This window comes from Muntiacus reevesi, chromosome 2 (genome assembly GCF_963930625.1).
Source record: "Muntiacus reevesi chromosome 2, mMunRee1.1, whole genome shotgun sequence".
NCBI lineage: Eukaryota > Metazoa > Chordata > Mammalia > Artiodactyla > Cervidae > Muntiacus > Muntiacus reevesi.
Window position 1 is genome coordinate 65,791,059 of NC_089250.1, and position 24,658 is coordinate 65,815,716.

At 47.1% G+C, this 24,658-nt stretch overlaps 1 protein-coding gene across 1 annotated transcript; it reads left to right on the top strand.

Annotated features, from left to right (window-relative positions):
• The first annotated feature begins 1,056 nt into the window (after positions 1-1,056).
• On the top strand, positions 1,057-23,179 carry ACTR5 (actin related protein 5). Its single transcript, XM_065921998.1, has 10 exons — positions 1,057-1,484; positions 3,671-3,900; positions 6,582-6,751; positions 9,635-9,852; positions 10,531-10,713; positions 15,558-15,674; positions 16,454-16,593; positions 17,591-17,723; positions 20,138-21,807; positions 22,904-23,179. The coding sequence occupies exons 1-9, from the start codon at positions 1,086-1,088 to the stop codon at positions 20,393-20,395; spliced, it is 1,848 nt and encodes a 615-aa protein (XP_065778070.1). The 5' UTR covers positions 1,057-1,085; the 3' UTR covers positions 20,396-21,807; positions 22,904-23,179.
• Positions 23,180-24,658: the final 1,479 nt, after the last annotated feature.

The window sequence follows — 24,658 nt, forward strand, 5'->3', positions numbered from 1 at the left end:
CTAAGTCACTTCAGTGGTGTCAGACTCTTTGCGACCCAATGGACTGTAGCGCGCCAGGCTCCTCTGTCCATGGGATTTTTCAGGCAAAAATACTGGAGTGGGTTGCCATGTCCTCCTTCACCGGGATCTTCCCAAACCAGGGATCCAAACCCTCTTAAGTATCTTGCATTGGCAGGTGGGTTCTTTACCACTAGCGCCACCTGGGAAACTTTACATTGTATTATAAAATACGGTGCAAAAAAAAAAAAAAAAAAATATGGTGCAAAAAGAAAAAGAAAGAGTCGCTCATTTGCGTATGGCTCTTTGCGACCCCATGGACTGTGGCCCGCCAGGCTGCTCTGTCCGTGGGATTCTCCAGGCAAGAATACTGGAGTGGGTTGCCAGTTCCTTCCCCAGGGGATCTTCCCGACCCAGGGATCAAACCTCGGTCTCCTGCATTGCAGGCAGATTCTTTACCGTCTGAGCCACCACGTTTCCAACAGAAGTGCACAAATCATAAGTACACAAATCATAAGTGAACGGCCTGATGAATTTTCACAAAATAAACACGCCTGAATAGCGAACTCCTTGGTCAAGAAATCAAGCTGACTGCTAAATCCTGAGTTTGTTTCCTTGACTAAAGGCAAAGTTATCACGTGGGGAGGAGTCAACGGCGAGGGAAAGTGACACAAGGCAAATAGGGCGTGGCTAGGCGGAAACGCCGGGCCCCGCGGAGCTCAGCTCAGTTCGGGAGCTAAGGGACCGGTAGGGACCGATGGCTTTACGCATTCGGTGCGGGGTTTGCTGGCCCGAGTCCCGGCTAGCGCGAAGGGGAGTAGTCAGGTCGAATGTTGAGAGCGAGGTTAAACCACAGCCAGGGTGGGCGTGGCCTAGGGATCCCCGTAGGCGGCCTGGGCTACCCAGGGTGAGTTTGGTGAAAACGTCGGCCGAGATTAAAAGGCAAGAACACGCAAGGTTTGGAGGCACCGCGAATCTGTGCGAAGGCGGAGTCTCGCGCCGCACGGGCGGACGCTGCGTCGGGGGCGGAGTCTCGCACAGTAACGGATTGACGCCGCGGCGAGGGGCGGAGCCAGCAGCGCTTCAAGATGGCGGCGGCCACTGCAGCTAGCCTGGCCACAAACGTGTTTCCGTTCCGCGATGCCCGCGCAGCGCCAGATCCGGTGCTGGAGGCCGGCCCGGTGGCACACGGGTCACTGCCGGTGCCACTGGTGCTGGACAATGGGTCCTTCCAGGCCCGCGCAGGCTGGGCGTGCCCCGGGCCGGACCCGGGCCCCGAGCCCCGGCTGCAGTTCCGCGCTGTGTGCGCCCGCGGGCGGGGTGGGGCTCGGGGCGGGGCGGGCCCGCAGGTGGGGAACGCGCTGGGCAGCTTGGAGCCGCTGCGCTGGATGCTGCGATCGCCCTTCGACCGCAACGTGCCGGTGAACCTGGAGCTTCAGGAGTTGCTGCTTGACTACAGCTTCCAGCATCTGGGTGTCTCCTCACAGGTGACGGGCGAGGTGGGGTTAGGATTGAGGAGAGGGATGTGGTCGTGTCCCATGTCACTCCGCTCTCCGAGAGATGATAGTCGCTCCAGTTGTCATTTAGTCATTCATTTAGTCATTCAATCAAATATTAAACGCCTAACGTATGTAGTAAGTCTTGTGCTAGGCGGTTGGGGTATGCCAGTGAACAAAATAACGCCCCTTTCTCTTGGAGCATCTGTTTGGTTTGTTTGTTAGTGCATTTATTTATTAACAGATATGTGTTGAGCACCTACTCTCAATGGGGACTTTTCTACGTGTTTGAAATATGTCTGGGAACATAACACGAAATCCCCTGTGCCTATGGAGCTAGTATGGAGAGACGTTCTAGTATGAATAAGAGAGACAATAAACAGTAGGATTAAGCAGTAGATTCTACGGCATGATGGAGAGGAAAGGGTTACAGCTTTTCAGTAAGATGGGTAGGGAGAGGACTCAGGGTGACGTTGGTGTTTTGAGCAAGGACTAAAGTAAAGGATTGAGGGAGCAAGCCTTGTGAATATCTGAATGAATAGTAATCTTGAGAGACAGAACAGCCAGTGAAAAGGCCCTGAGGCAAGAGTTTGCCCTAATCCTGATTGAGGATAGTCAGAGTGAGGGGAGAGTAGTAAGCAAAAGATCTTACTTATAAGGTACTTTCCTGGTGGCTCAGACAGTAAAGCATCTGCCTGCAATGAGGGAGACCCGGGTTTGATCCTTAGGTCAGGAAGATTCCCTGGAGAAGGAAATGGCAACCCACCCCAGTACTCTTGCCTGGAAAATTCCATGGATGGAGGAGCCTGGTGGGCTACAGTCCATGGGGTTGCAAAAAGTTCTACACAAGTGAGCAACTTCACTTCAGTAAGTAGAAGTAGAAGTCAGAGAGGTCACACACTTTGTAGGCTTTTATTATGAGTGGAATGGTGAGCCATTGCAGGGTGTTGAACAAAAGAGGGATGTGACTTTTGTTTCAAAAGGATCACTATAGCTGCTATATGGAAAATGAACTGGCCTGAGTCATAGGGTAGAAATAGGGAAATCAGTAGGAGGCTGTTGCAGTTCCAAGGTGAGGGATGATGGTAACTTAGATGAGGAAGGAATGGCGAATGTGATAAGAAGCAGTTGGATTCTGGAGCTGTTTTAAAGATGATTGGCTCACAGTTCGGATGGGGCTTAACTTCAGTTGACTATGCAGCCATGAAATTAAAAGGTGCTTGCTTCTTGGAAGAAAAGCTGTGACCAACCTAGATAGCATGTGAAAAAGCAGAGACATTACTTTGCCGACAAAGGCCCATCTAGTCAAAGCTATGGTTTTTCCATTAGTCATGTTTGGATGTGAGAGTTGGACTATAAAGAAAGCGCGAGCAATGAAGAATTGATGCTTTTGAACTGTGGTGTTGGGGAAGACTCTTGAGAGTCCCTTGGACTGCAAGGAGATCAAACCAGTCAATCTTAAAGGAAATCAGTCCTGAATATTCATTGGAAGGACTGATACTGAAGCTGAAACTCCAATACTTTGGCCATCCGTTGCGAAGAACTGACTCATTGGAAAAGAACCTGATGCTGGGAAAAATTGAAGGCAGGAGGAGAAGGGGATGACAGATGATGAGATGATTGGATAGCATCACTGACTCGATGGACACGAGTTTGAGCAAGCTCTGGGAGTTGGTGATGGACAGGGAAGCCTGGTGTGCTACAGTTCATGGTGTTGCAAAGAGTTGGACACGACTGAATAACTGGACTGAACTGAACTGAACTGACTTAAGTTACTGTGAGCAAAAAAAAAAAAAGTTACTATGAGCATTGGTGGCTCAAATGGTAAAGAATCTGCCTGCAATGCAGGAGATCCAGGTTCAATCCCTAGGAAGATTCCCTGGAGAAGGAAATGGCAACCCACTCCAGTATTCGTGCCTGGAAAATCCCATGGACAGAGGAGCCTGTTGGGCTACAGTCCGTGGTGTCACAAAGAGTCGGACACGACTGACCCCGCTTTCATATTTTCCAAAGAAACTTCCAGGGAAGAGGGGTGTTTCTCAATTGCTTCTGATCAGGTGTTTTGATTGGAGACCAAAGCCAATTCAGCCCTTACAATAAGGATTTTTGTTTCTTTTTATGCTTTGAAAAGTGTATCCTCTTAGCACCTAACAATTTGCTCTTTTCTTTCAAAGTAGGGCTGTGTTGATCATCCCATAGTTTTGACAGAAGCTGTGTGCACCCCACTGTATTCACGACAGATGATGTCTGAACTTCTGTTTGAGTGCTACGGGATCCCTAAGGTTGCCTATGGCATAGACAGCCTCTTCAGCTTCTACCACAATAACCCAAAGAACATGATTTCAAGTGGGCTCATCATTTCATCTGGTTATCAGTGTACACATATTTTACCCATCTTAGAAGGGAGGTGAGTTGTACTTATGGCATTTGAGTACTGTTTTGAGAAGCATTCAGGAAACATTTATTGGGCGCTTACTGTCAAGGTGGAGTGGAAAGAGCAGGTACAGGACCATGAACTGACCTCTGGGCTGACCTCTGACCCCCCTCACTGTGTGAGTATAGATATGTCACTTCACCATCTGTCCTTGTGACCTCCTGGCTTGGGTTGGGGTCGATGGTCTCTGAGGTACAAATCTGTAATTCTAGAATTGTATGATTTTGACTTAGAGTGAAATAGATAGTTTAACACAAGTACCTGTAGGTAGTAGGCATGCAATAAAAATGTTTTGAGTAAATTGTTTAAATAAATTTAATTTAGACTGTTGTGTTCTGGAGTCACTTTTTTTTATTAAGTGCTATTTTGCTTTTTTATTTAAAGCTCTTTAATGACAATTATTTAGACCTCTTCAAGTATGGTATTTAATAGACATGTAGTAGATTATTTTTCCAAGTTGCTTAAAAGTTGAGGGTAGTTTCTGTCATGTTTAAAATGTGTTCTTATTTTATAGTTGGGCTCTTATTGTCTGTTAAAGAGACGAGGCCATGGGGTTTCCCTGATAGCTCAGTTGGTAAAGAATCCCTCTGCAATGCAGGAGACCCTGGTTCCTTTCCTGGGTTGGGAAGATTTCCTGGAGAAGGGATAGGCTACCCACTCCAGCATTCTTGGGCTTCCCTTGTGGCTCAGCTGGTAAAGAATCCACCTGCCCTTTGGGAGACCTGGGTTCAATCACTGGGTTGGGAAGATCCCCTGGGGAAGGAAAGACTACCTACTCCAGCGTTCTGGTCTGGAGAATTCCATGGACTCTATACTCCACAGGGTCGCAAAGAGTCGGACCCAACGAGCAACTTTCACTTTCACTTCAAAGAGACTAGGCCAGGAAGGGAAGGATAAATAGGGAATCGGGGATTATCAGAGACACACCAGTATATATAAAACAGATAAACTGCAGGGACCTATTGTGTAGGACACAAAGTTATATTCAGTATCTTGTAATAGTCTACAATGGAAAAGAATCTGAAAAAGTATATATATGTGCATTGCCTAGTCACTCAGTGTGTGACCCCATGGACTGTAGCCCACCAGGCTCCTCTGTCTATGGGGATTCTCCAGCCAAGAATATTGGAGTGGATTGCCATGCTCTCCTCCAGGGGATCGTCCCAACCCAGGTCTCCCACATTTCAGGCAGATTCTTTGCATCTGAGCCACCAGGGAAGCCCAATGGAAGCACAGTGGAAAAAAAATCTGAAAAAGTATACATATATACATATGTTATATATAACTGAATCACTTTGCTGTGTACCTGAAATATTGTAAATCAGTTGTGCTTCAGTTAAAAAGTAAAAGAAAGAGAGACTAGGCCAGCATCATGCTCTCCTGAGAAGGTTTCTCTTTGCATAGAGCGAGTGTGTAAATAGGGAGAGGAGTTGAAAGCCTGGGTTTGCAGCCCTGCTAAGGATGAGGTACTTAACTTCTTCACTTGGTTTCCTAACATATAAACTTGGGAAAAACTGATTTCTCAGGATTACCCTGAGAATGAAATGAGATAATGTAGGAGATGGCACTTTGTAAAACAATCTGAATATTTAAGTGAAAATAAAGGTTGATGAATTTATTGAGCCCTATTGTGGGAATTTCTCTTGAAGTTTGTACAAACATTTATGAAGAAAAAGACAATTGTTAGGCATTCCAAAACACTCCTGCTATACAGAATTTTCTACCTTATGTAACCAGAATATGCAGAAATTAAAAATAATATTGTTATTTTATATTGAGAGAAAATGATTTGACCTGGAAGCTAGGATCAGATCGGAGCATGTCGTGTTCTATGCTGGCACCTGCTGGTGAGGTGTGATATAGCGGCATCATTTCAGTGCACAGCAAGTTCCTAGAGCCCAGCTCCTCTCCTTTTTTCACACTGAAAATTTATAAAGTTACCCTGGTTCTCCTCTCCTTCACTTCAAGTGAGAGGAACCTGGTACTCTTAGGAGATTACAGTAAGCCGGTGTGTATGTGGTTACGTAACGTGTTTGCATGAGTAGAAGTGGAGTGTCTAGGGGAGGGGAACACTGGAGCTACCCGGGAAGCTTGTCAAAATGCATATCCCCAGAACTTCACTGGCAGTCAGTGGTTAAGATTCTGAGTTTCCACTGCAGAGGGTTTAGGTTTGATCCCTGGTTGAGGAACTAAGATCCCACATGCCGTGTGGCACTGCTAAAAAAGGAAAAGTGCATATCCCTAGGCCCTCCCCGGAGCAGACAGGTCCTGGGCATTGTCACCTTAAACGTTATCCCCAGTTAATTCCAGGATGCGTGGCCTTGGAACCACAGTTTGAGAAATACATGACAAGTCACATGAGGGTCTGACTTCCGAGAGCACGTTCTTTGCTTTGAACCTGGTTTCTTTCTGAGACTCTTACCGGAAGTTAAATGTTCGTGTGTCTGTCAGGACGTGCTCTAGGAATGCCTGTGTTGGGTCAGAGGATACACTAAGGCAACTTAAAGTTCCTTCCAACTGTTTTATTTTCCCCTACCAGTCAGTTTCTTCCTCATTAGTCTACGTTAAATTATCATCCCCCCTTGTCCACGTGCTCCATATTTTTTCCTCCACGTTGCCAAAGTTTCAGTGCTATTTCCACTTCTCGGTTGTAGGTTAGATGCTAGAAACTGCAAGCGCATCAACCTGGGAGGAAGCCAGGCAGCTGGCTACCTCCAGCGGCTCCTGCAGCTGAAGTATCCCGGGCACCTGGCCGCCATCACTCTCAGCCGCATGGAGGAGATCCTCCACGAGCACAGTTACATCGCCGAGGATTACGTGGAAGGTACGAGGAGGACGTCTGCCTGCAACTCCGAGTGTTGTCTGCCTTTGGGGGTGTTCCGTAAATTTGTTCCCAGGGTGACTCTCTTGCTCACTCTTAACAGGCTTTTTTTGGCCACGAGGCATGGCGTGCAGGTTCTTCCCCCAGCCACGGATGGAACCCGTGCCCCCTGCAGTGAAAGCGCAGAGTCCTAACCCCAGGACCCCCAGGGAATTCCCTTTTTGCCCACTTTTTTGCACTTAATACTTTTTAGCATCCTCTTCCATTTTTTGGTATTTACTTTCCTCAAAAACTTCTCAGTTAAGTGATAAGTCTCTTATATTGGTTCTTTTTCACAATCCTTTTGGTTATTCTAGTTCCTTTGCCTGTCCATTTAAATGATAGGGTCAGTTTGTCCACATCTACCAAAAGTTCTGTTGGGATGTGATTGAAAGAACATTAAATGTGTAGATCGGTTTGTATATAAAACAGCAACCTTCTAAATATAAATCCAAATATGCTAAATCCAGATTGGGGAGAAGTGACATTTTTTACTATGTTGAGGCTTCTAATCCATGAACATAATGTATCTTTCCATTTATTTAGGTCTTTGTTCATTTCCTTCATCAGCATTTTATAGTTCTCAGCATATAGATCCTGTACATGTTTTATTAGATTTATGCCTAAATTATTTCTTTCCTTATTTTAAATTTCAGTTTCTAATTGCTCATTGCTATTGTATAGAAATGCAGTGAATTTTTATGAAATACAGTGAGTTTTTACTCTTTGTCAAATTGAGGAATTTCCTCTCTGTTCCAAGTTTTGCTGATCATTTTTATCGTGAATGGGTTTTTGAATTTTGTGAAATGCTTTTTCTGCGTCTCATATGATCCTATGGTGTTTGTGCTTTGGAATGTTCATTTAAGAGAGTATAAGGATTGCTTTTCAGATACTGAACTGGTTTTGAACCCTGCTTGTTTCTATGTGTTATTTTTTATATATTGATGGATTTAATTTGGTAAATTTTGTGAATATTTGTGTCAGTATTCATAAGGGATATTGATCTGCAGTTTTCTTCTACTGTCTTTGTCTTGTTTTGGGATCATGGCAATGCTGGTCTTATTAAATGAGCTGAAAAGTGTTTTCTTCTACTTTTTGTAAAAGATTAAGTAAATAGTTGTTTTTTTTCTTTTAATGTTTGTTAGAATTCTGCAGCAGAACTGTTTGAGCCTGGGGGATTTATTTTTCTGAAGGAATTCAATTTCTTTAATAGGTGTAGGTGTAAGTTTCTTCAATTTCATTGATGTCTTTCTTTTTATTATTTCTTCCTTTTTACTCGCTTTAGGTTTACTTTGCCCTTTTCCCCTAGTTTCTTGAGGTAGAAGCTTAGATTTTTATCATAACTTCTTTCTAATATAGACATTTAAAGCTTGAATTTCCCTCTCAGCAGTCCTTTATCTACATTCCATAGATTTTGATATGGTGTATTTTCATTTTTATTGAGTTCAGTTTTTAAATTTCCTTCAAGCCTTTTTTATTTGCAACCATTGATTATTTAGAATATAGCCAAGTGTTAGAGACTTTCCAGTTTTTTTCTGTGGTTTTATATCTACTTTAATTCTATCATAGTTAAAGAACTTCTTTTCCCTGGTATCAGTTAAATTTGTGAAGGTTTGGTTAAGGACCCAGGCCTGGTTTGTGTTGGTGAATGTTCCATATACAATTGCAAAGGATGTGTGTCCTGCTGTTGTTGGATGGAGTAGTCTGTGACGTCATTCGGGTTCTGCTGGTTTTTGGTTTTGTTCAGTTCTTGTCAACCCAGCTTCATGTCCATCAAGCTGTACCGATTATTTATTACTGATTATTAAAAGTGTTGAAATCTCCAGGGAGAATTGTGAATTTTCCTGTTTCTCCTTTCAGTTCTGTCAGTTTTTGCTTTCAAGTATCTGAAGCTCTTTTGTTAGATACACATTTAGGATTCTTATGTCTTCTTGACAAATTGGTCTTTTATGTAGTCATCCTTTTTTACATCTTCTTGGCAAATTGATCTTTTATCATTTTGTAATGTTCTTTTTTATCCCTTGCAATTTTCTTTGCTTTGAAGTCTGCTTGGATTTAGTATAGCCACTTGAGCTTTCTTTTGATTGGTGCTTATGTGGTGGTTTTTTCCCTGGCCTTTTAGTCTATGTAAAACATTATATTCAAAGCAAGTCTTCTAACAGGTCCTTTCCTTGAAAATCCCTTCTTTCTGTCTCTATCTTTTAACTGATAAGTTAAGACCATTTACAGTGAATGTAATCCCTCTTGAGTCTGGGTTTAGGTCCACCAGTTTTTTGGCATTCCATTTTAATTTATCGATTGTGTTTTTCACCAGTCTCTTGTGTAGGTTTTTTGTTTTAGTGGTTGCTCAAGAGATGACAGTTAGCAGGCTTTTCAGTCTTAGGGTCTCTTTTTCGCCACTTTCAGTGGAACCTGGAGATGTTAGCACTCCAGAGGCCCCTGTCCTTCCTCCTTTGTGTTGGACTCGTCTTCCGTGTCACGTCTACATACATGGGAAGCCCATCAGACATTGTCATGGTTTTTACTTTGAATTGTCAAACATATTTTAAAGAATTCCAGAGGAGGTTACTCTAGTCTGTTCATCATTTCAGTTGCATTTCCTTCATTTCTGGTGCTCCAGGTGATATCCTTTCCATCTGAAAAGTTTTATTTACCAGTTTTCTCAGAGCAGGTGTGTTGGCATCGTGTCCAGGTCTTACTGCTGCATTTTGTCAATTGGGTGGGTTCAGAAATGGGGGGAGCATGCTTCCTCCATCTTCCCCTGCACCTGAAACCCTGGTCCCAACTTGCTAATCTCAGCGCTAATGGTGTTCCTGTCTCCTAACTTCCGAAACACTTCCTTTGAAGAGCTGCAGAAATGGCGGTGCCCCGATTACTATGAGAACAACGTTCACAAGATGCAGCTCCCGTTTTCCAGCAAGCTCCTGGGCAGCACCCTGACCTCTGAGGAGAAGCAGGAGCGGCGGCAGCAGCAGCTGCGGCGGCTGCAGGAGCTCAATGCCCGGCGGCGGGAGGAGAAGCTGCAGCTGGATCAGGAGCGGCTGGACCGGCTGCTCTATGTGCAGGTGATGCAGACCCCTGGGTGGGTCCCCGCCTTGTTCTTCCTGTAGATTCTGCCCCAGCCATGAGATGCATCAGCCGTCTCAGTCCCCCCCTGCCCTGAGGTCAAGGAGGGATCATCTGTGTAGAGATGTGTGGAGGACATTGTAGCAGCAGGAATTTCTGAAAGAGCTGTGGACTTGGCCTTGATGATGTATTTTATCCTTATAGTCCCCTTTGATTGATTTTAACTTCTTGGTTTAAGCGTGGCACACATGATGCAGAGCGCACAAATCTTAAGGGTCCAACTCAGTGAATTTTCACCACTGAAATGCACCACGTAGCAGCATCCAGATCAAGAAATACAGCACTGCCAGCAGCCCAGGAACCTCCCGCAGTCTCCTGTTAGCAGCTCTCCCAGCTTGTCCCTCCCAGAAGCTCACATTTCTGACTTCTGTCCGCACAGATGAGTGTTACCTGCTCAGGTGGTGCTGAGATGGTGATGCATGGGAGCCCAGAGATGGCTGGGGAGGAGGGCCACGGCGCGAAGCTTCACGGGGCAGGCTGTGTGGAGGGGCAGGCTCCGGGAGCCCTCGCCCGCCGTTCTTCCTGTCTGTCCAGCTTCTGAGCTTCTTCTCTCTTTCCCGGGCATGATTGCCCCGATGCGCATCTCTGAGGATGGGTTGTGACTGCTCCGCTTGCAGGAGCTTCTGGAGGACGGCCAGATGGATCAGTTTCACAAGGCCCTGATAGAGCTGAACATGGACTCCCCGGAGGAGCTGCAGTCCTACATCCAGAAGCTCAGTGCCGCAGTGGAGCAGGCGAAGCAGAAGATCCTTCAGACAGAAGTCAGCCTCGAGGTGGACGTGGTGGACAGCAAGCCAGAGGTACTGGGGCCTCGGGAGGGAGGTCTCCAGGGGTTGTTAGAGAGGATAGCTCTTTCTTAGGACAGAGGAATGTCCAGGAAAGGCTGATGACAAATGGGTTGTGACCAGACTAGAGTGGCAAAGAGAACAGAGTGGTGTTTGATGTGTCTGGGGGCACAGATGGGGGCAGGGATGGCACTGGCCTTGTACCAACTGGAGTGCCGACCCGAGGGGTTTTACCCGGTAAAGCTCTGGCTCCCTGGGAGGGGGACGTGTGCGAGTAGAAAAGCAAGAACATATGCACACCAGTCGTGTGGCCCATCGAGCGTGAGCCTGCCCCACTGATGGTTCCTGGGTCATCATATACGCCTCAACTTTCTTCTCATCTCTTATTAAATATATAGTGATTACTCTTTCATTCATCACCTTTCCATCTCAGTGTTCCCTAAGGACAGGGATCTCACTTCACACCTAGTCTGGGAGTTTTTTACAGGCCCAATAGGAAATATACAAATGAGACCCAGAAGGACACATCAGATGGTAAACGACTTGTGATTATGAGTGACGTTGTTTTTTGCTTCTTGTGTTTTTCGATTTCCTATTATGCACATGTTAACTTTTAAGAAATAAGTGTTATTTTTAAAACCTTGAAAAGATATTTGTGGGTTGATTAAAAACCAGCCTTTCCTTAGGTACTAAAACTAACTCTTTGATCTTCTTTTTGTCTCCTTTTTGTTTCCCTGCCCATGGACTGTGAATAAGTATTCTTGTGGCTGAAAGGGCAGGCGGGTGCGTGGGGCTGAGATAGGGCCCTGGGTAAATCAAACCCTAGCACTGGGCTCGTGTGGAAGGGGCTGCCTGCAAGTCACAGGTCTCTGGTTGTCTCACTTTCTCTAGAATTGGACAAAAGTGATAGTAGGTGGCTGCCTTGTTGCTGGATCTGTCATCTCTAGAGTTCTAAAATAAAGGTACTTATTCATTGCCTTGTGATACTTCCGGGGCAGGGTTAGCCAGTCCAGCTACTGATCTTTGTTTTTAAGTCAACTTTAAATTCTAAAGCCTTTACTTTTCAAAAGAAACAGTCCTGTGGAAAGTTTCAGTTTGCCGCTGGGTGTATGTAGTCTGCTGCTCATCAGGGGCCTCAGAGCTGTCCTTGGCTCAGCAGGCAGCCTGCTTTTGCATCACTGTCTCAGCTGGAGGCCGGCTCTCACGGCTCCTGATCTCACCCTCCCCTTCCCCACCTCTCAGACAGGCTGTAGATCACATGAGGACAGTGACTGGCTGTGAGCGTGCATGTTTGACCGAGCAGATCCTGAGTCAGACTTCCTAGACACAGCATACTGGGTCACTGAGGTCGGGGTTGAAGGGGTCTTGACCTCCGTCTTAGTCTCACACAGCATCCCAGATCAGCTTTAGGAGAACCAGCGTGCCTCCCACGTTCCAGATCTGTGTTTCAGGTTTGAGCCGTTGGTGACTGGGGTCCGGATCCACATTGTTGCTGCTGTTGTTCAGTTGCTCAGTTGTGACCAACTCTTTGCGGCCCCATGGACTGCAGCACGCCAGGCTTCCCTGTCCTTCACTCCCTCCCAGTGTTTGCTCAGACTCAGGTTCATTGAGTTGATTGTGCCATCCAACCATTGAATCCTCTGTTCACGTTGCCTTTCTTGTTTGTTTATCTGTACTTGGTTTTATCATGCTTATCAACATGTCCACAGGGTGTCAGCATCTTTATATCAGAGATGAACCACTGAGCTACATGCACATGGAGGATTTCAGATTTAAATAGAAAAGAAATCAAATAACTGTGAAGATGTGATTCCCAAGCAGTTGGGGAGCTAGTTTTTCCTTTTCTTTGTTCATTTTTCTGTGTTTGTTATATGCCCTGATTCAGTCACTCTCTTCATTCATTCAGCAGGTACTTACTAAGTCCCTACTTTTTCCTGTGACCTGAGGGTACATATTCAAACCTCTCTGGGCTTGGGGAGATTTTGAATTGTTGGACTTTAAAAGGTTTTCCTACGTAGTAGAACAGATCTGATGAATCTGTCTGTCCCAAAGCCTTAACGGTCAGTCAGGGAGATTGTTAAAGATTAGATCAATTACAGTAACATTCATGGGCTAAATTTGGCCACAACACTGGCCAACCAGTTCTACCTTTGAAAAAGTATTTATTGTATTTTCCAACTGTACAGTTCCATTACAATGGAGAGAACAAATCTGTGTGGACCACAGTTCATACTGAAATGCCATCTAAGCGGTGAAAGTTGCATTGGATTCATACAGCTAAATTTTTAAACTTCCAGTGTGTTGTAAAAATCCATTTTTTCTTACAGACCAATCCATTTCATCCCTCACTGCAGGTATTCAGTGAGGATGTTGTAAAGGAGTAGGCTTTGTTAGCATTCTTGTTTTTAATGTTTATTTATTTGGCAGCCCTGGGTCTTAGCTGCGGCACTTAGGATCTTCACTGCATCACACAGACTCTCTGGTTGTGGCACACAGCTCTGTGACATGTGGAGTCTTCTGGGACCAGGGATCAAACTGTGTCCTCTGCATTGGGAGGTGGATTCGTTACCACTGAACCACCAAGGAAGTCCTACTAGCATTCTTCATGGAGTATTTAAAAGATGCTCACTTTCCATCACTGCAAATGGTTGGGAGTGCAGCTCACTAGCACCCTTCTTTGTTGGAAAGCATAGTGGGCCAAAGATAGAAAGTTCTCTTCCCTGAGGAGTCAAGATTGAATTGGTCTCTGTTTTTCTGCTGCTCAAGGCTGTTCTGGGGGACCACACTGCATTTTCTCTGATGGGCCTTGGCAAACTGTTGTTCTGTTCGGTTCCCAAAGAACAGCCTATATATATGTTCCCAATTGTCACCCAGTACACCTGGGGACCCTGGCAAACCCTAAGAGGGAGAGAAGCCAGCCATGGTAGAGAAATCAGTTATCTCTGGGATGCCCGTTGTTGCACTGAAATTACCAGCTTTGTTCTTCTCTATGAATCATATGAATCAGGATAAGGAAAAGGTTTTTTGTTGTTTTTGTTTTTGTTTTTGTTTTACAATTTTTGGTGAAGCTAAGAAATCTTGTTTTTAAGGTGACTGCTTTTGAATACAATTAGATATGAAAGTTTATAGTAATACAGAAAAAGCCTTTAAAACCCAGACATTTTACAGTCCTCTTTATTCTAGAGAAATCTAAGGGTGTATCCCGGGGACTCACCACTCAGTGCTCGGCATGATTGCCAGGGGCTGGGGGCACAGAGGTGACTAAGATACAATCCTTTCCCTCCTCAGTACCTCAGAACCTAGGGCTCTAGAACCATACTCAGGACTGTAATATGCTGTGCATGGGGATTCTCCAGTCAAGAATACTGGAGTGGGTTGCCATGCCCGTCTCTAAGGGATCTTCCCGACCCAGGGATCAAACCCAGGTCTCCCAAATTGTAGGCAGATTCTTTACCGTCTGAGCCACCGGGGAAGCCCCAGACTGTAATAACCTTTATCAAATGTGATGCTATTAATAAATGTCTGTGGGAATGCAGATGCAGGTTTGTTTTTTTGTTTGTTTTTTAAAATACTTATTTCTTTGGCTGCATTGGGTTTTAGTTGCCAGGATACGGGATCTCTAGTTGTGGTTGCAGGGGCTTTGTTGCGCTGCGGCATATGGGATCTTAGTTCCCTGACCAAGGATGGAATCCACATCCCCTGAGTTGCAAGGCAGATGCTTAACCATAGGACCACTAGGGAAGTCCTCAGATGGAGTTACGAGAAAGGACTGGGATGTTTGAGCTGGGCCCTGAAAGATTTATTTGATTTCAGTAGATACCAGATGAGGAGGGAAGGACATTTTATATGGAAAGAAGTATACATGCAGGGAGCAGGGCCCATCCCACGTGGAGAGTGTGGGAGATGAAGCCAGAAGGGAGGCCGTGGCCGCCTAAAACAGTCTTTATCTATCAGCCTGGATAGTATCCTTCAGACAGAGCCTTCAGAGTGTGCTGAGCCAGGCATAATCTGAGATTTTATTTTAGGAAAATAACTGGTGGCATTTAGGATGATGGATTTAGGGAGAGGCAAGACCAGAGGTGGGAAGACAGGATAAAAATGGGATGGCTCCACCCAGGAGGGAACCAATGTGACCTGAAGCTTGTCTGTGTCCGTGGGAGTGGAGGAGGACAGACATCCAAGGTCGGAACAAAGAGCTGGTGCCACTCGGGAGCGACAGTTACTGATGATAGCAGGACACGGGGCCTGTGCCAGACCCGTGCCGTGCAAGTGTCGTCTTGATTAGTTTTCACGATTCCGCAAGTACTGTCTTCATTCCCGTTTTATAAATAAGGAAACTGAGACAGAGACGAGGGGAGAAATGTGCCCAAGGTCAACAGCTAGAAGCAGCGCAGCTGGGAGTCAGATCCGAGCATTCCGAGTCCAGATTCTCTCCAGTCACTGCGGCTGGGGTGAGAGGCCGCGTGGACCAGCTTAGGGAGGTGACGAGCTGGATCCTGAGCCCCTCATGTCTGGAGTCTCTGTGGGACAGTCCTCTCTGTGGTGGCAGACTTGAGCGGCCCCCTCCGAAGGCTTGAGAAGGTGGGAGTTGATGAGACTGGTCTCAGTGGGGAAGATAGGGGGTATGAACAAAATCCATCTCTGGCTTTTTTAGTCTTTTAACCTTGTGTTCATGTGTGTTCAGGTTTTTGTTTTGTTTTGTTTTTTCAATAGTTTAGAAAAATTGTCATTGTTTTTATGTATGGACATACTTTCAGGACATTGGGTGAGATCCCAGTTCTTTTTGGTGACCGTGAACTCACAGAGCTAAGGCTCGCTAAATCACAGGTTCTGTCTTCTTGTGTTTCTTCTCTTCTCAGACTCCTGACGTGGAGCAGCTCGAGCCGTCTCTGGAAGATGTGGAAAACATCAACGATTTTGAGCCCCTGTTTTCGGAGGAGACGCCGGAAGTGGAGAAGCCAGTGGCCGCAGTCCAGGTTGGCCTCTTGTAGCCTCGACCTTGCTTATACTTTGAAGCTTGGCGTGAATGACCAGTCAGGTCTAGTCTCCTTCTTTAGGAATATTCCCCCCTCCAGCTGCAAATCCCAGTGCAGTTTTCTAGAAGGGCGAGTACCAGCTCTAAAAGCTTGTAGGGTCAGGGACTTTTTCCTCCTCGGTGATTGATTGGGGTTCCAGCACTGACTCTGAAACTGTGAGAAATAGTCTGCTTGGTGGGAGCATTTGGACCAGTAGCCAGGGACTTTGAGACCCAAAGAGTAGCTTTTAATGCTTTTATTTAAATTGAAGCCAGTGTTATGATGTTTCATCGTCATCTGGGTCCATGTTTCTGCCATCACCGTGGCAACCAGGTGGTTGACCTTCTTTTCCTTCTGTTTTCTTGAACCACCGTGGCAACCACGGACGTGAGGCTGAGACACCTGGGAGAAGGCTGTCTTGGCTGTGCAGGGACTGGGCGCTGAGCCAGGTTTTGGCAGAGACTTGGTCTCCCAATGCCAGCCTTGCCTGCTGCTGCTCTCTACCCAGTCTCTTTCCTGCATCTCACGGATCATTTCATGATGGAGATGTGTAGCAGTTTATCATCCAGAGGTTAAAGAAGGTAGAAAAATGAAATCATCACATCAAGAGAGTGGGGGGAGAGGTTATTCTGCCATGAACAAAGCTATAATGGAATGAGAAATGCAATTTGAGGAATCTGACACCTGGGATGTTTGTTCTTATGGCCTAAAAATATCTTCTAAACTTTGGGTTTTTAAAGCCCGTGTTTAACTTGGCAGCATATCATCAGCTGTTTGTTGGGACAGAAAGAATTCGAGCTCCAGAAATTATCTTCCAGCCATCTCTCATTGGAGAGGAGCAGGCTGGCATAGCAGAGACCCTCCAGTATATCCTGGACAGGTGAGCCTGGATCTTCTTTTCCTTCTGTTTTCTTGAACCATTCCCTTGAATTTTGCATTGAACAGTGGAGCTGATGTCCGGGCGTCTCTTTTTCATTGACTTGCTGCGCTCAGAAGGTGTCTTTTTCTCTCACCAGGCCTGGCACAGAGTTAGGGCTGTCTTTTTTTTTTCAGTGTAGATGCTCGGCGTATATATACTTGAGCTTTAAGAATGTCTTTTAAAAATTTGGGCAACATGATAATATATGTACACTGACTTTTCTAAAAGTCTTCACATCATTGCACACTAGTGGTTCTAAATCACCCTAAAAACAAGCAGAACTTAGTTTTTTTTCCCACCTTGCATTTTATTTTTTAAGAGTTTACATTTCTATAACAACATGCCTCTCCCCACAGATATGATTCTGCAGTGTGAGTTTTCCTAATTCACGTGGGACAAGTAGGGAACACAGTCTTGTGGTCTTCTAGTTGCTGTTGGTTAAAACAGAATGGCAGCTTAACAACTAGCAAGGAAGAAAAGTGATTGCAGCTACTTTGTTTGAATAACTTTGAGTTTTGTCTCAAAGTGAGTAGAAAAATGATCAAACGTGTAAGATAAAACTAGTAATAAAAAGCACAAGTGGAGAGGGAGGTCCTCAAAAGGAGAGGGGGATGATAGAAATGTTCTGTATCTTGGTTGTGGTGGTGGTTGCTGGGGTTTATAAATTTGTCAGACTTCATCTAAATGCATTTAAAGCAATCCTCACTTAAGTCAATTTTTAAAAAACATGTATTAGAAAGGCATAATGCTAAGGAAATGGATTGACCATTCAAATTAAGGTTTTAGCTAGCTGTTTGACATTCATTCTGTAAAGGCAAATGAAAAATGGAAAGTGTTTTGTTTTAACTTTTGTGTGGATGTTTTCTGATTTGTACTGAGAGCTCACATTTCCACATCCACATTCTCTTCCAGTATTCAAGTAGGAGAGTCTATAGCAGTAGAATCGTTTTATCCCCAGGTACCCAAAGGATGTTCAAGAGCTGCTGGTTCAGAACGTTTTCCTCACTGGTGGGAACATGATGTATCCTGGGATGAAGGTCAGAATCGAGAAGGAGCTGCTGGAGATGAGGCCCTTTCAGTCTTCTTTTCAGGTACCAATTGTCCATGTAACCAGCTGTTTTGAAAATAACCTTATTGTTTGTTTTCTGGGTTGCAAAAGAAGTACAGCGTAAATGAGAAAAATTGTCATTCCATCATCCAGAGATAGCCACTGTTAACACATTCGTGGCTTTCCTTCTGTTCTTCAGATTTTTAAAGCAAGATGGAAATCATAATTTATGTACTTCTTTGTTTTGATTTCATTGACAAAGGAAGACCTGCATACAGTACACATTTAGAGAGTACACAAGAGTGTACCTTGAGCGACTTCCCTGGTGGTCCAGTGACTAAGACGCCATGGTGCTGGTGCAGGGGGCCCGAGTTTGATCCCCGGTCAGGGAGCTAGATCCCATATGCCACAACTAAAGATCCCACGTGCGGCAGCAAAGATGAAAAATTCCACGTGCTGGAACTAAGATCCAGTGCAGCTGAATTAATTAAATTTTTTTAAATTATCACCAAAATTATTTATTGACTTTGGCCGCACTGGGTCTGCATTGCTATACACAGGCTTACTCTAGTTACGGTGAGCGGGAGCTCCTTTCTAGTGTTGTACGGACTTCTCATCGAAGTGGCTTCTCTTGTCGTGGAGCATGGGCTTTAGACTTACAGGCTTCCGTATTTGTGGCACACAGCCCCACTTGCCCTGCGTCATATGGGATTCATTATTACCAAAATTATTTTCTTTAAAAAGAGTGTACATTGAGATTAAGGCCTTCCCTTCACCCAGGCCCTGGGCCATAGGCAGAGGGGACTGGCTGAGGAGGTTTTTTCTTTCTTCCACACATTTTCTACACATGGCTTTTGTAACTTGAATTTCTTAACCTGCCAGGAACATTTCCCCATGTCATTATTCATCTGAAATACTTTTAAAAGCAACTGTCTGGTGGGGGTACCCCACAATTTCTTAACCAAATTCCCGATCACTAAGAGACTTGGTTTCAGCTCCCCTCGTGGACCAGTCATCTCAGGATGCTGAGATGTCCTGGGTACCTAGGGGTCTTGGAGTTCAGGGACGGCTCCTTGGAAGTGAGCCTTCCAAGGGCAAGGAGGTGTTTGTCACATAGGCCGGGGGGTGGGATGGAGAGAGTTGGGTGGATGGAGAGAAATGGGTTCCAGATTAGGTGGGGTGGGGAACAAGCAGGAGCAAAGGCTTGGGGGCCAAAACCTTGCTGAGGGGTGTGCAACCGAGAGTGGCTGTGAAGGGTGGGGGCGTGTGCTGGAGAGGCTGGCAGGGCGCATGGGGTACGGAGCCTGTGTGTCCTGCTGAGGGGCTTGGCTTGGCCCGCCCCGTGCCATGTGACGTGTCGTACGTTCAGGCGGTGGTCTCTGGACCTGGGTCCTGACTCCAGCACGACCATCACTGAGTTTTGCCACACCCCAGTTTTTGCAGCAGTGAGAAGGGGGGTCATCTTGGCACCCGTTCCCAGCTTTCAGTATGCAGGGCGCGTCAGGCCCAGGGCCTGCGTGTGATAGACATCAACTGTTGTGTTGAGGGCCCCTGAGAACATGCTGGACCCCACAAGTCGCTAGAAGGGCCCGCCGAGACTCCACACGTGGTCCTCAGCCGTGGGCACTTGCCTGGTGCAAGGAGCAGAACGAGCGCCTCCTCGTCCCGTCAGTGACACTCCTACGCCAGAGTGGCCGGGGCTCTCGTGACCCTGATTTTGTTGATGGTCCTTTCTTGCAGGTCCCTTGCCTCCTCTTCCGCCATCTGTGCTGATTCCTCCGGCCCTTTACTTCAGAAAGTTCCCAAACCTCCATTCCAGCCTGGGACTTCTATGGGAGGTGGAGGGAGGGGGTGGGGAGGAGGTGGGAAGTCAGGCGGGCGACTCCAGGAAAGAGGAGCCCGGTCTGAGTTGGACGGCGGTCTGCCCTGTGGTCAGCTCCAGCCTCACTGGGAGCACCCCCGGGACTGCTGACCACAGTCTTGCTCCTGGGAAAGCAGCGGAAACCGAGCCCAGGACAGCCTCTCTGCCCTCACGTCCTCTGAGCCTCATTTGCCACCATGGCCAGAGCCACCTCGCATCAGCCTCTGCTTTCCTCGCGGGCAGAGGGGCTCAGGTCCAGGTCTTCCCGGTCTCCACCTGACAGCTTGTGGTCGACAGGGGCAGGAGGCGGGCAGCGGGTCCCTCGCCCCGCCCAGGGTTGCGTGGATAAAGTAACTGATGACCCCGTACTCTGTGAGGTCGGTCGTGGTGCGCTCTGCATGTCTGTGTCCTTCCTTGGACTGTCTGGGGCATTTCAGCTCAGCTCTGTTTGAGGGGTGCAGAGATCGTCCTGCCGCGTCATGGAATCAAAGGGGGCCCTCCTGTGTGTGCATTTCTGTAGCCAGCCTTGCTACACATTCAGTCCTTAGAAACCGATGGGAGATGCCCTTCCGGTGACCGCTCTGCTCGTCTTCCAGGTTCAGCTGGCCTCAAACCCCGTGCTGGACGCCTGGTACGGAGCTCGCGACTGGGCCTTGGACCACCTGGACAACGAGGACGTCTGGATCACCAGGAAGGACTACGAAGAGAAGGGGGGAGGCTACCTCAGGGAGCACTGTGCCTCCAACGTGTACGTCCCCATCCGCCTGCCCAAGCAGGCTTCGCGCTCCGCAGAGGCCCAGGCATCCGGCAAGGGCTCGGGGGCCAGCGGAGGCGGGGCCGGCGAGCAGGCATAGCGGACGGGCCCCTCCAGGGACCTGGGCCACGTCGGGACAGTGACTCTGCCAGCTCTGTGCGGCCCGAGTCTGCTGGGAACATTTGGCTGTGAGATGGGTTTCTCCAGGGGAGGACAGTTAAGGGCCACCAGGAGTTAGCCCTCGGAACTGTGCTCTGGGGCGCCTGCAGTGAAGGGACGAGCAGGCTTTGGGAGCTGCTGTCTCTGCTGGGCCGTGGATGAGCCGCAGGCTTCGCTTCTGCAGCAACAGATGAGAGTGAATGAACATGACGGTGGCAAAGGTGTGCAGACTGCGTACACAGGCGTCCTTCTTGCTACATTTTAAAGCCGTTTTCGTTCTTGTTTTTATTTTTTTTTAATCCCTTAAATTCTATATTGTCCGTGTAGCTAGTTTTGTAAATTGATTCCAAAACTGTGAATGCCCAGCAGGTGGCGTTCTTTCATCTATACCTAAGAAGATAACACTTCGAGAACCATCACCCACAAACTCTCCAGGACTGGAAATATTTTCCTCCTCCTGTTATTTCTGCTGAGAAATAAGGGAAAGGGGCCCAAAGAGGGAAACGAGATTGTCTGAAGTCAACTCCCTGAGGGCCCGCCTGGCGTCGGCTTCTGAATGGGCAGGTGTGGGGCTGCCAGCATCCTTCATCCTTCCTTTGCTGGAGACTTTTCCACTGTGTGAGGCCTTCCTACAGTTTAAGAAGTTTCTGTCCCTGTGAATTTGCTGGCCGCGTAACTTTGCAGGCCTTCCTGAAGAAAGAAATAGACTGGAAAAGGTCCATTGTGTTGCCTTTTCAGTTTTGCCACAACCTCATCTTCCCTGGACCTTTGCAGCTTCATCTTAAATGGATGGATAACCCCTCTCTTCTCCAGAGATGACTTGGGGAGAATTTTAACTCTCAAACACACCCAGTACTTAAGCCCAGGACGCCCCTGAGTTTCCTTGCCCCAGAATTCACGCGTTTAAATCCTGTGGAGCGTCTGGGCCACCCCGCTGAGGACGCCTCCTCAGAACCAGTCTGTCCATGCAGTTCACCTGCAGCTCCAGCTCTCCAGGGATTTGACCTGAAGACCAGGAAGGGGCAGTGGTGGAGGGGAAGGCGGCAGACCCAGGCCAGCTCAAGATGCCCCACGGCCTCGCAGGGAGCCACTGGCTGTGCACAGCTGGGCCTGGGGGCGGATGAGAGTGTGAGCGTGAGCTGACAAGAAAGGACAGATGCGAAGGAGGCAGGACCGGCCTCTGTGGAGAGGTTTTCATAACGATGCTTCCAGGAAGAGGGGTTGGGTGAGCTGCTGAGGGCCCTGGGGGTCTTTCTCCACAGTCAGTGTTTTAAATGGCCTGAAGAGCAGTGGTGAGATGCAAAGAGTGCCCTGGACATCCAGCCTTGCTGAGGAAGGACCCTGACTGGGCAGGTAAGCTGGGACACAGCGTAGGTCCAGGAACAGGTGCAGCCAGCTCTGCTCGGGGTGCCTGTAGCCCGGAACTGAGGCGGGTCGGGGCTGTGCTGAGGCTGGGCTCACGCTCTCCCGCTTTAACTCCTCACGCTGAGCTTGCCGCGACCTCTCCTCACCCCTCTCAGCCCCTCGCACTGACCACCATCAGAGTGCTCATCACAATACCTTGAGCTTCTTCTCTGCCCCCACGTGGTCTCACAGACTGTAAGGCAGAAAGTGTTTCCAAGGGCAGGAGGCCGGTTTCATTCAGCTTGGAGCATGCACATCCCAGGGCTGGGCCCGGAGGGTGCCAGGGCTCGCAGGGTTTCTAATGAGCAACCAGCTGGTTGGATGACTGACCAAATCTGTGAACAAAGGCAATTTGAGGATAGCTTGTCTGCTCCAGTGGGAGGAACAAATCAGGAGTCTATACTTCCCCTAAGCCAGGGAGCCCTACTGAGACATTTGAAGTCTTCCCTCTGATCCTGCCAGGACTGTTCCTGGAGAGGAAGTGGATACGAGACTCCAGCTGACTGATCTGAGGGCAGCCGTGAAGAAATAGATTCCCGTAGCCCAGCCTTGGGCTTCTGTCTGCATTGTGGCAGGGGAAAGCCCAGGATCAGAGGAGTCCGCCCAGGGTCAGCCTGGCTCTGGGTTTGAGTCAGGGCAGCTCCGAAGGTTGAGTGGCCACCCAGGGTGATCAGGGCCTTGCTTCCTGATGGGGGTGTCCCCCCTTTTTGCCCCCTCTCCCTTCCATGGGCATCTTGGGAAATAGTTTTACCAAAGCGACAAAGGTGAAAAGGTAAGAAAATAGAAGTTAAGGGTAAAATAGGTGTTTAAGGATGGGCAGAGAACACCTGACCAAGAAATGAAAACACTGAACTCATACAACACGCGCAGATTATTTTATGCTTACCTAAGGGATTAAATGGATGAGATGAAATGTATCATTATAGATCCTTGTGATTAAATCATTTCCAGATATTTAGAAAACAGTAGAACAGAGAATTAAAAAATACAGGCAGAGAGACTGGTGGTTTACTAAACTCATCTTCCTTTCCTCCTGGACACACAGCTGCACCACTTTCCCGGCCTCCCTCACAGTTGCACATGTAGCCATTTGATTTCTGGCCAGTGGGATACGGACGGAAGAGATGCACAACATCCAGGCAGGGCTGCTTCCATAAACCTCCCACAAGAGCCTCGCTTTCCCCATCGTCTGGCTGAACAGAGAGCTGTCCAAGGTCCAAGAGGAGCGTGGAACCAAAAGTGGAAGAAGCTGAGTCCTTAAACAACTGCTTGGAGCAGAGACCCTGCACATCCTTCAGTGTGTAAGAAATAAACTTACTGTTTAAGCCACTGAGAGCTTTGGCCTTGTTTGTTCAGAAGCTAGCATTATTCTAACTAAAAGTGTAGGTTAAAAAAAAAAACCACTACCTTCGTGTTCATCGGGGATTTAAGGAGTAAAAATCTTTGAAATAATGTGAAACAAGGAGAACAATGTGACAGATAGTTATCCCCTCATTTAGGAAATGAGTGAAAATCACTCAGTCATGTCTGACTCTTTGAGATCCCATGGACTATACAGTCCATAGAATTCTCCAGGCCAGAATACTGGAGTGGGTAGCCATGCCCTTCTCCAGGGGATCTTCCCAACCCAGCAGTTGAACCTAAGTCTTCCACATTGCAGGCGGATTCTTATACCAGCTGAGCCACCAGGGAAGCCCAGGAAATGAAAGTAATTCCTTTTATCCTGTGCTGTGCTTAGTCACTCAGTCGTGTCTGACTTGTGACCCCACGGACTGCCCACCAGGCTCCTCTGTCCATGGGGATTCTCCAGGCAAGAATACTGGAGTGGGTAGCCTATTCCTTCTCCAGGGTATCTTTCCAACCCAGGAATCCAACCAGGGTCTCCTGTATTGCAGGCGAATTCTTTACCACCTGACTATCCTGTAGGATTAATGAGCTAATGAATGAATCACCTAAGGATTTCAGGAAACATGTCTGTATAAGCTGACCCAGAAAGACCCCCTTGAACCTCCTACAAAGTTATGCAAAAAGTGGGATAAAGCAGAGTTTTAAAAAGTTGTCATGCTAACCTTAGAATTATAGATATCATGGAAAAGCTTGGAAATCGGAAATGAACATGAAAATCAAAGCCAGACTGGTAAGCCGAGTTGGCACTGAGGCAGGCCTTAGTTTCAGATAGAGAAATCAGCCCTCGGGATGGGTAGAGACTACATGTTTTTAAATGCCTAAGGAGAGATGTAGCCTGGGCTCTCATGGAGCAAGGAACCTGGAATAAGCTCCCTGAATAGGTAATACTAATGAAGCAAGGGAAACCTCAAAGAGATTATGAACAGAGCTTATAAATCCAAGTCTAATAGTATAAGAAAAGTTTGCAGGTGGGTGGTGTGGAGAGAAGAGGTAGCCTAGTTAATGAAAAGAATAAAATAGGGACTTCCCCGATGGTCCACTGCCATCCAGTGCAGGGGACTCAAGTTTGATTCCTGGTTGGGGAACTAAGACCCCATATCCCGTGGGGCAACTTAAGCCTGTACTAGAGAAGCCCACGCCATCCACTGCAACTAAGACCCAATGCAGCCAAATAAGTTCCTTTTTTAAAAGTACAAAACAAAGTGGTATAAATGAGTTCAAGTATGTTAATGGAAGTATAAATAGGCCTGTCAAAAGAAAAACGAGAAATAAGGTTAGTTTTAGAAAACATGTATAGCTGCAAGCTCTGCAAAAGATGCTTTGAAAACATGATACAAAGATGTAAGGGACAGAAGAGGACAGAGGAACACTAGAGCACTTACCTGCTAGGCAG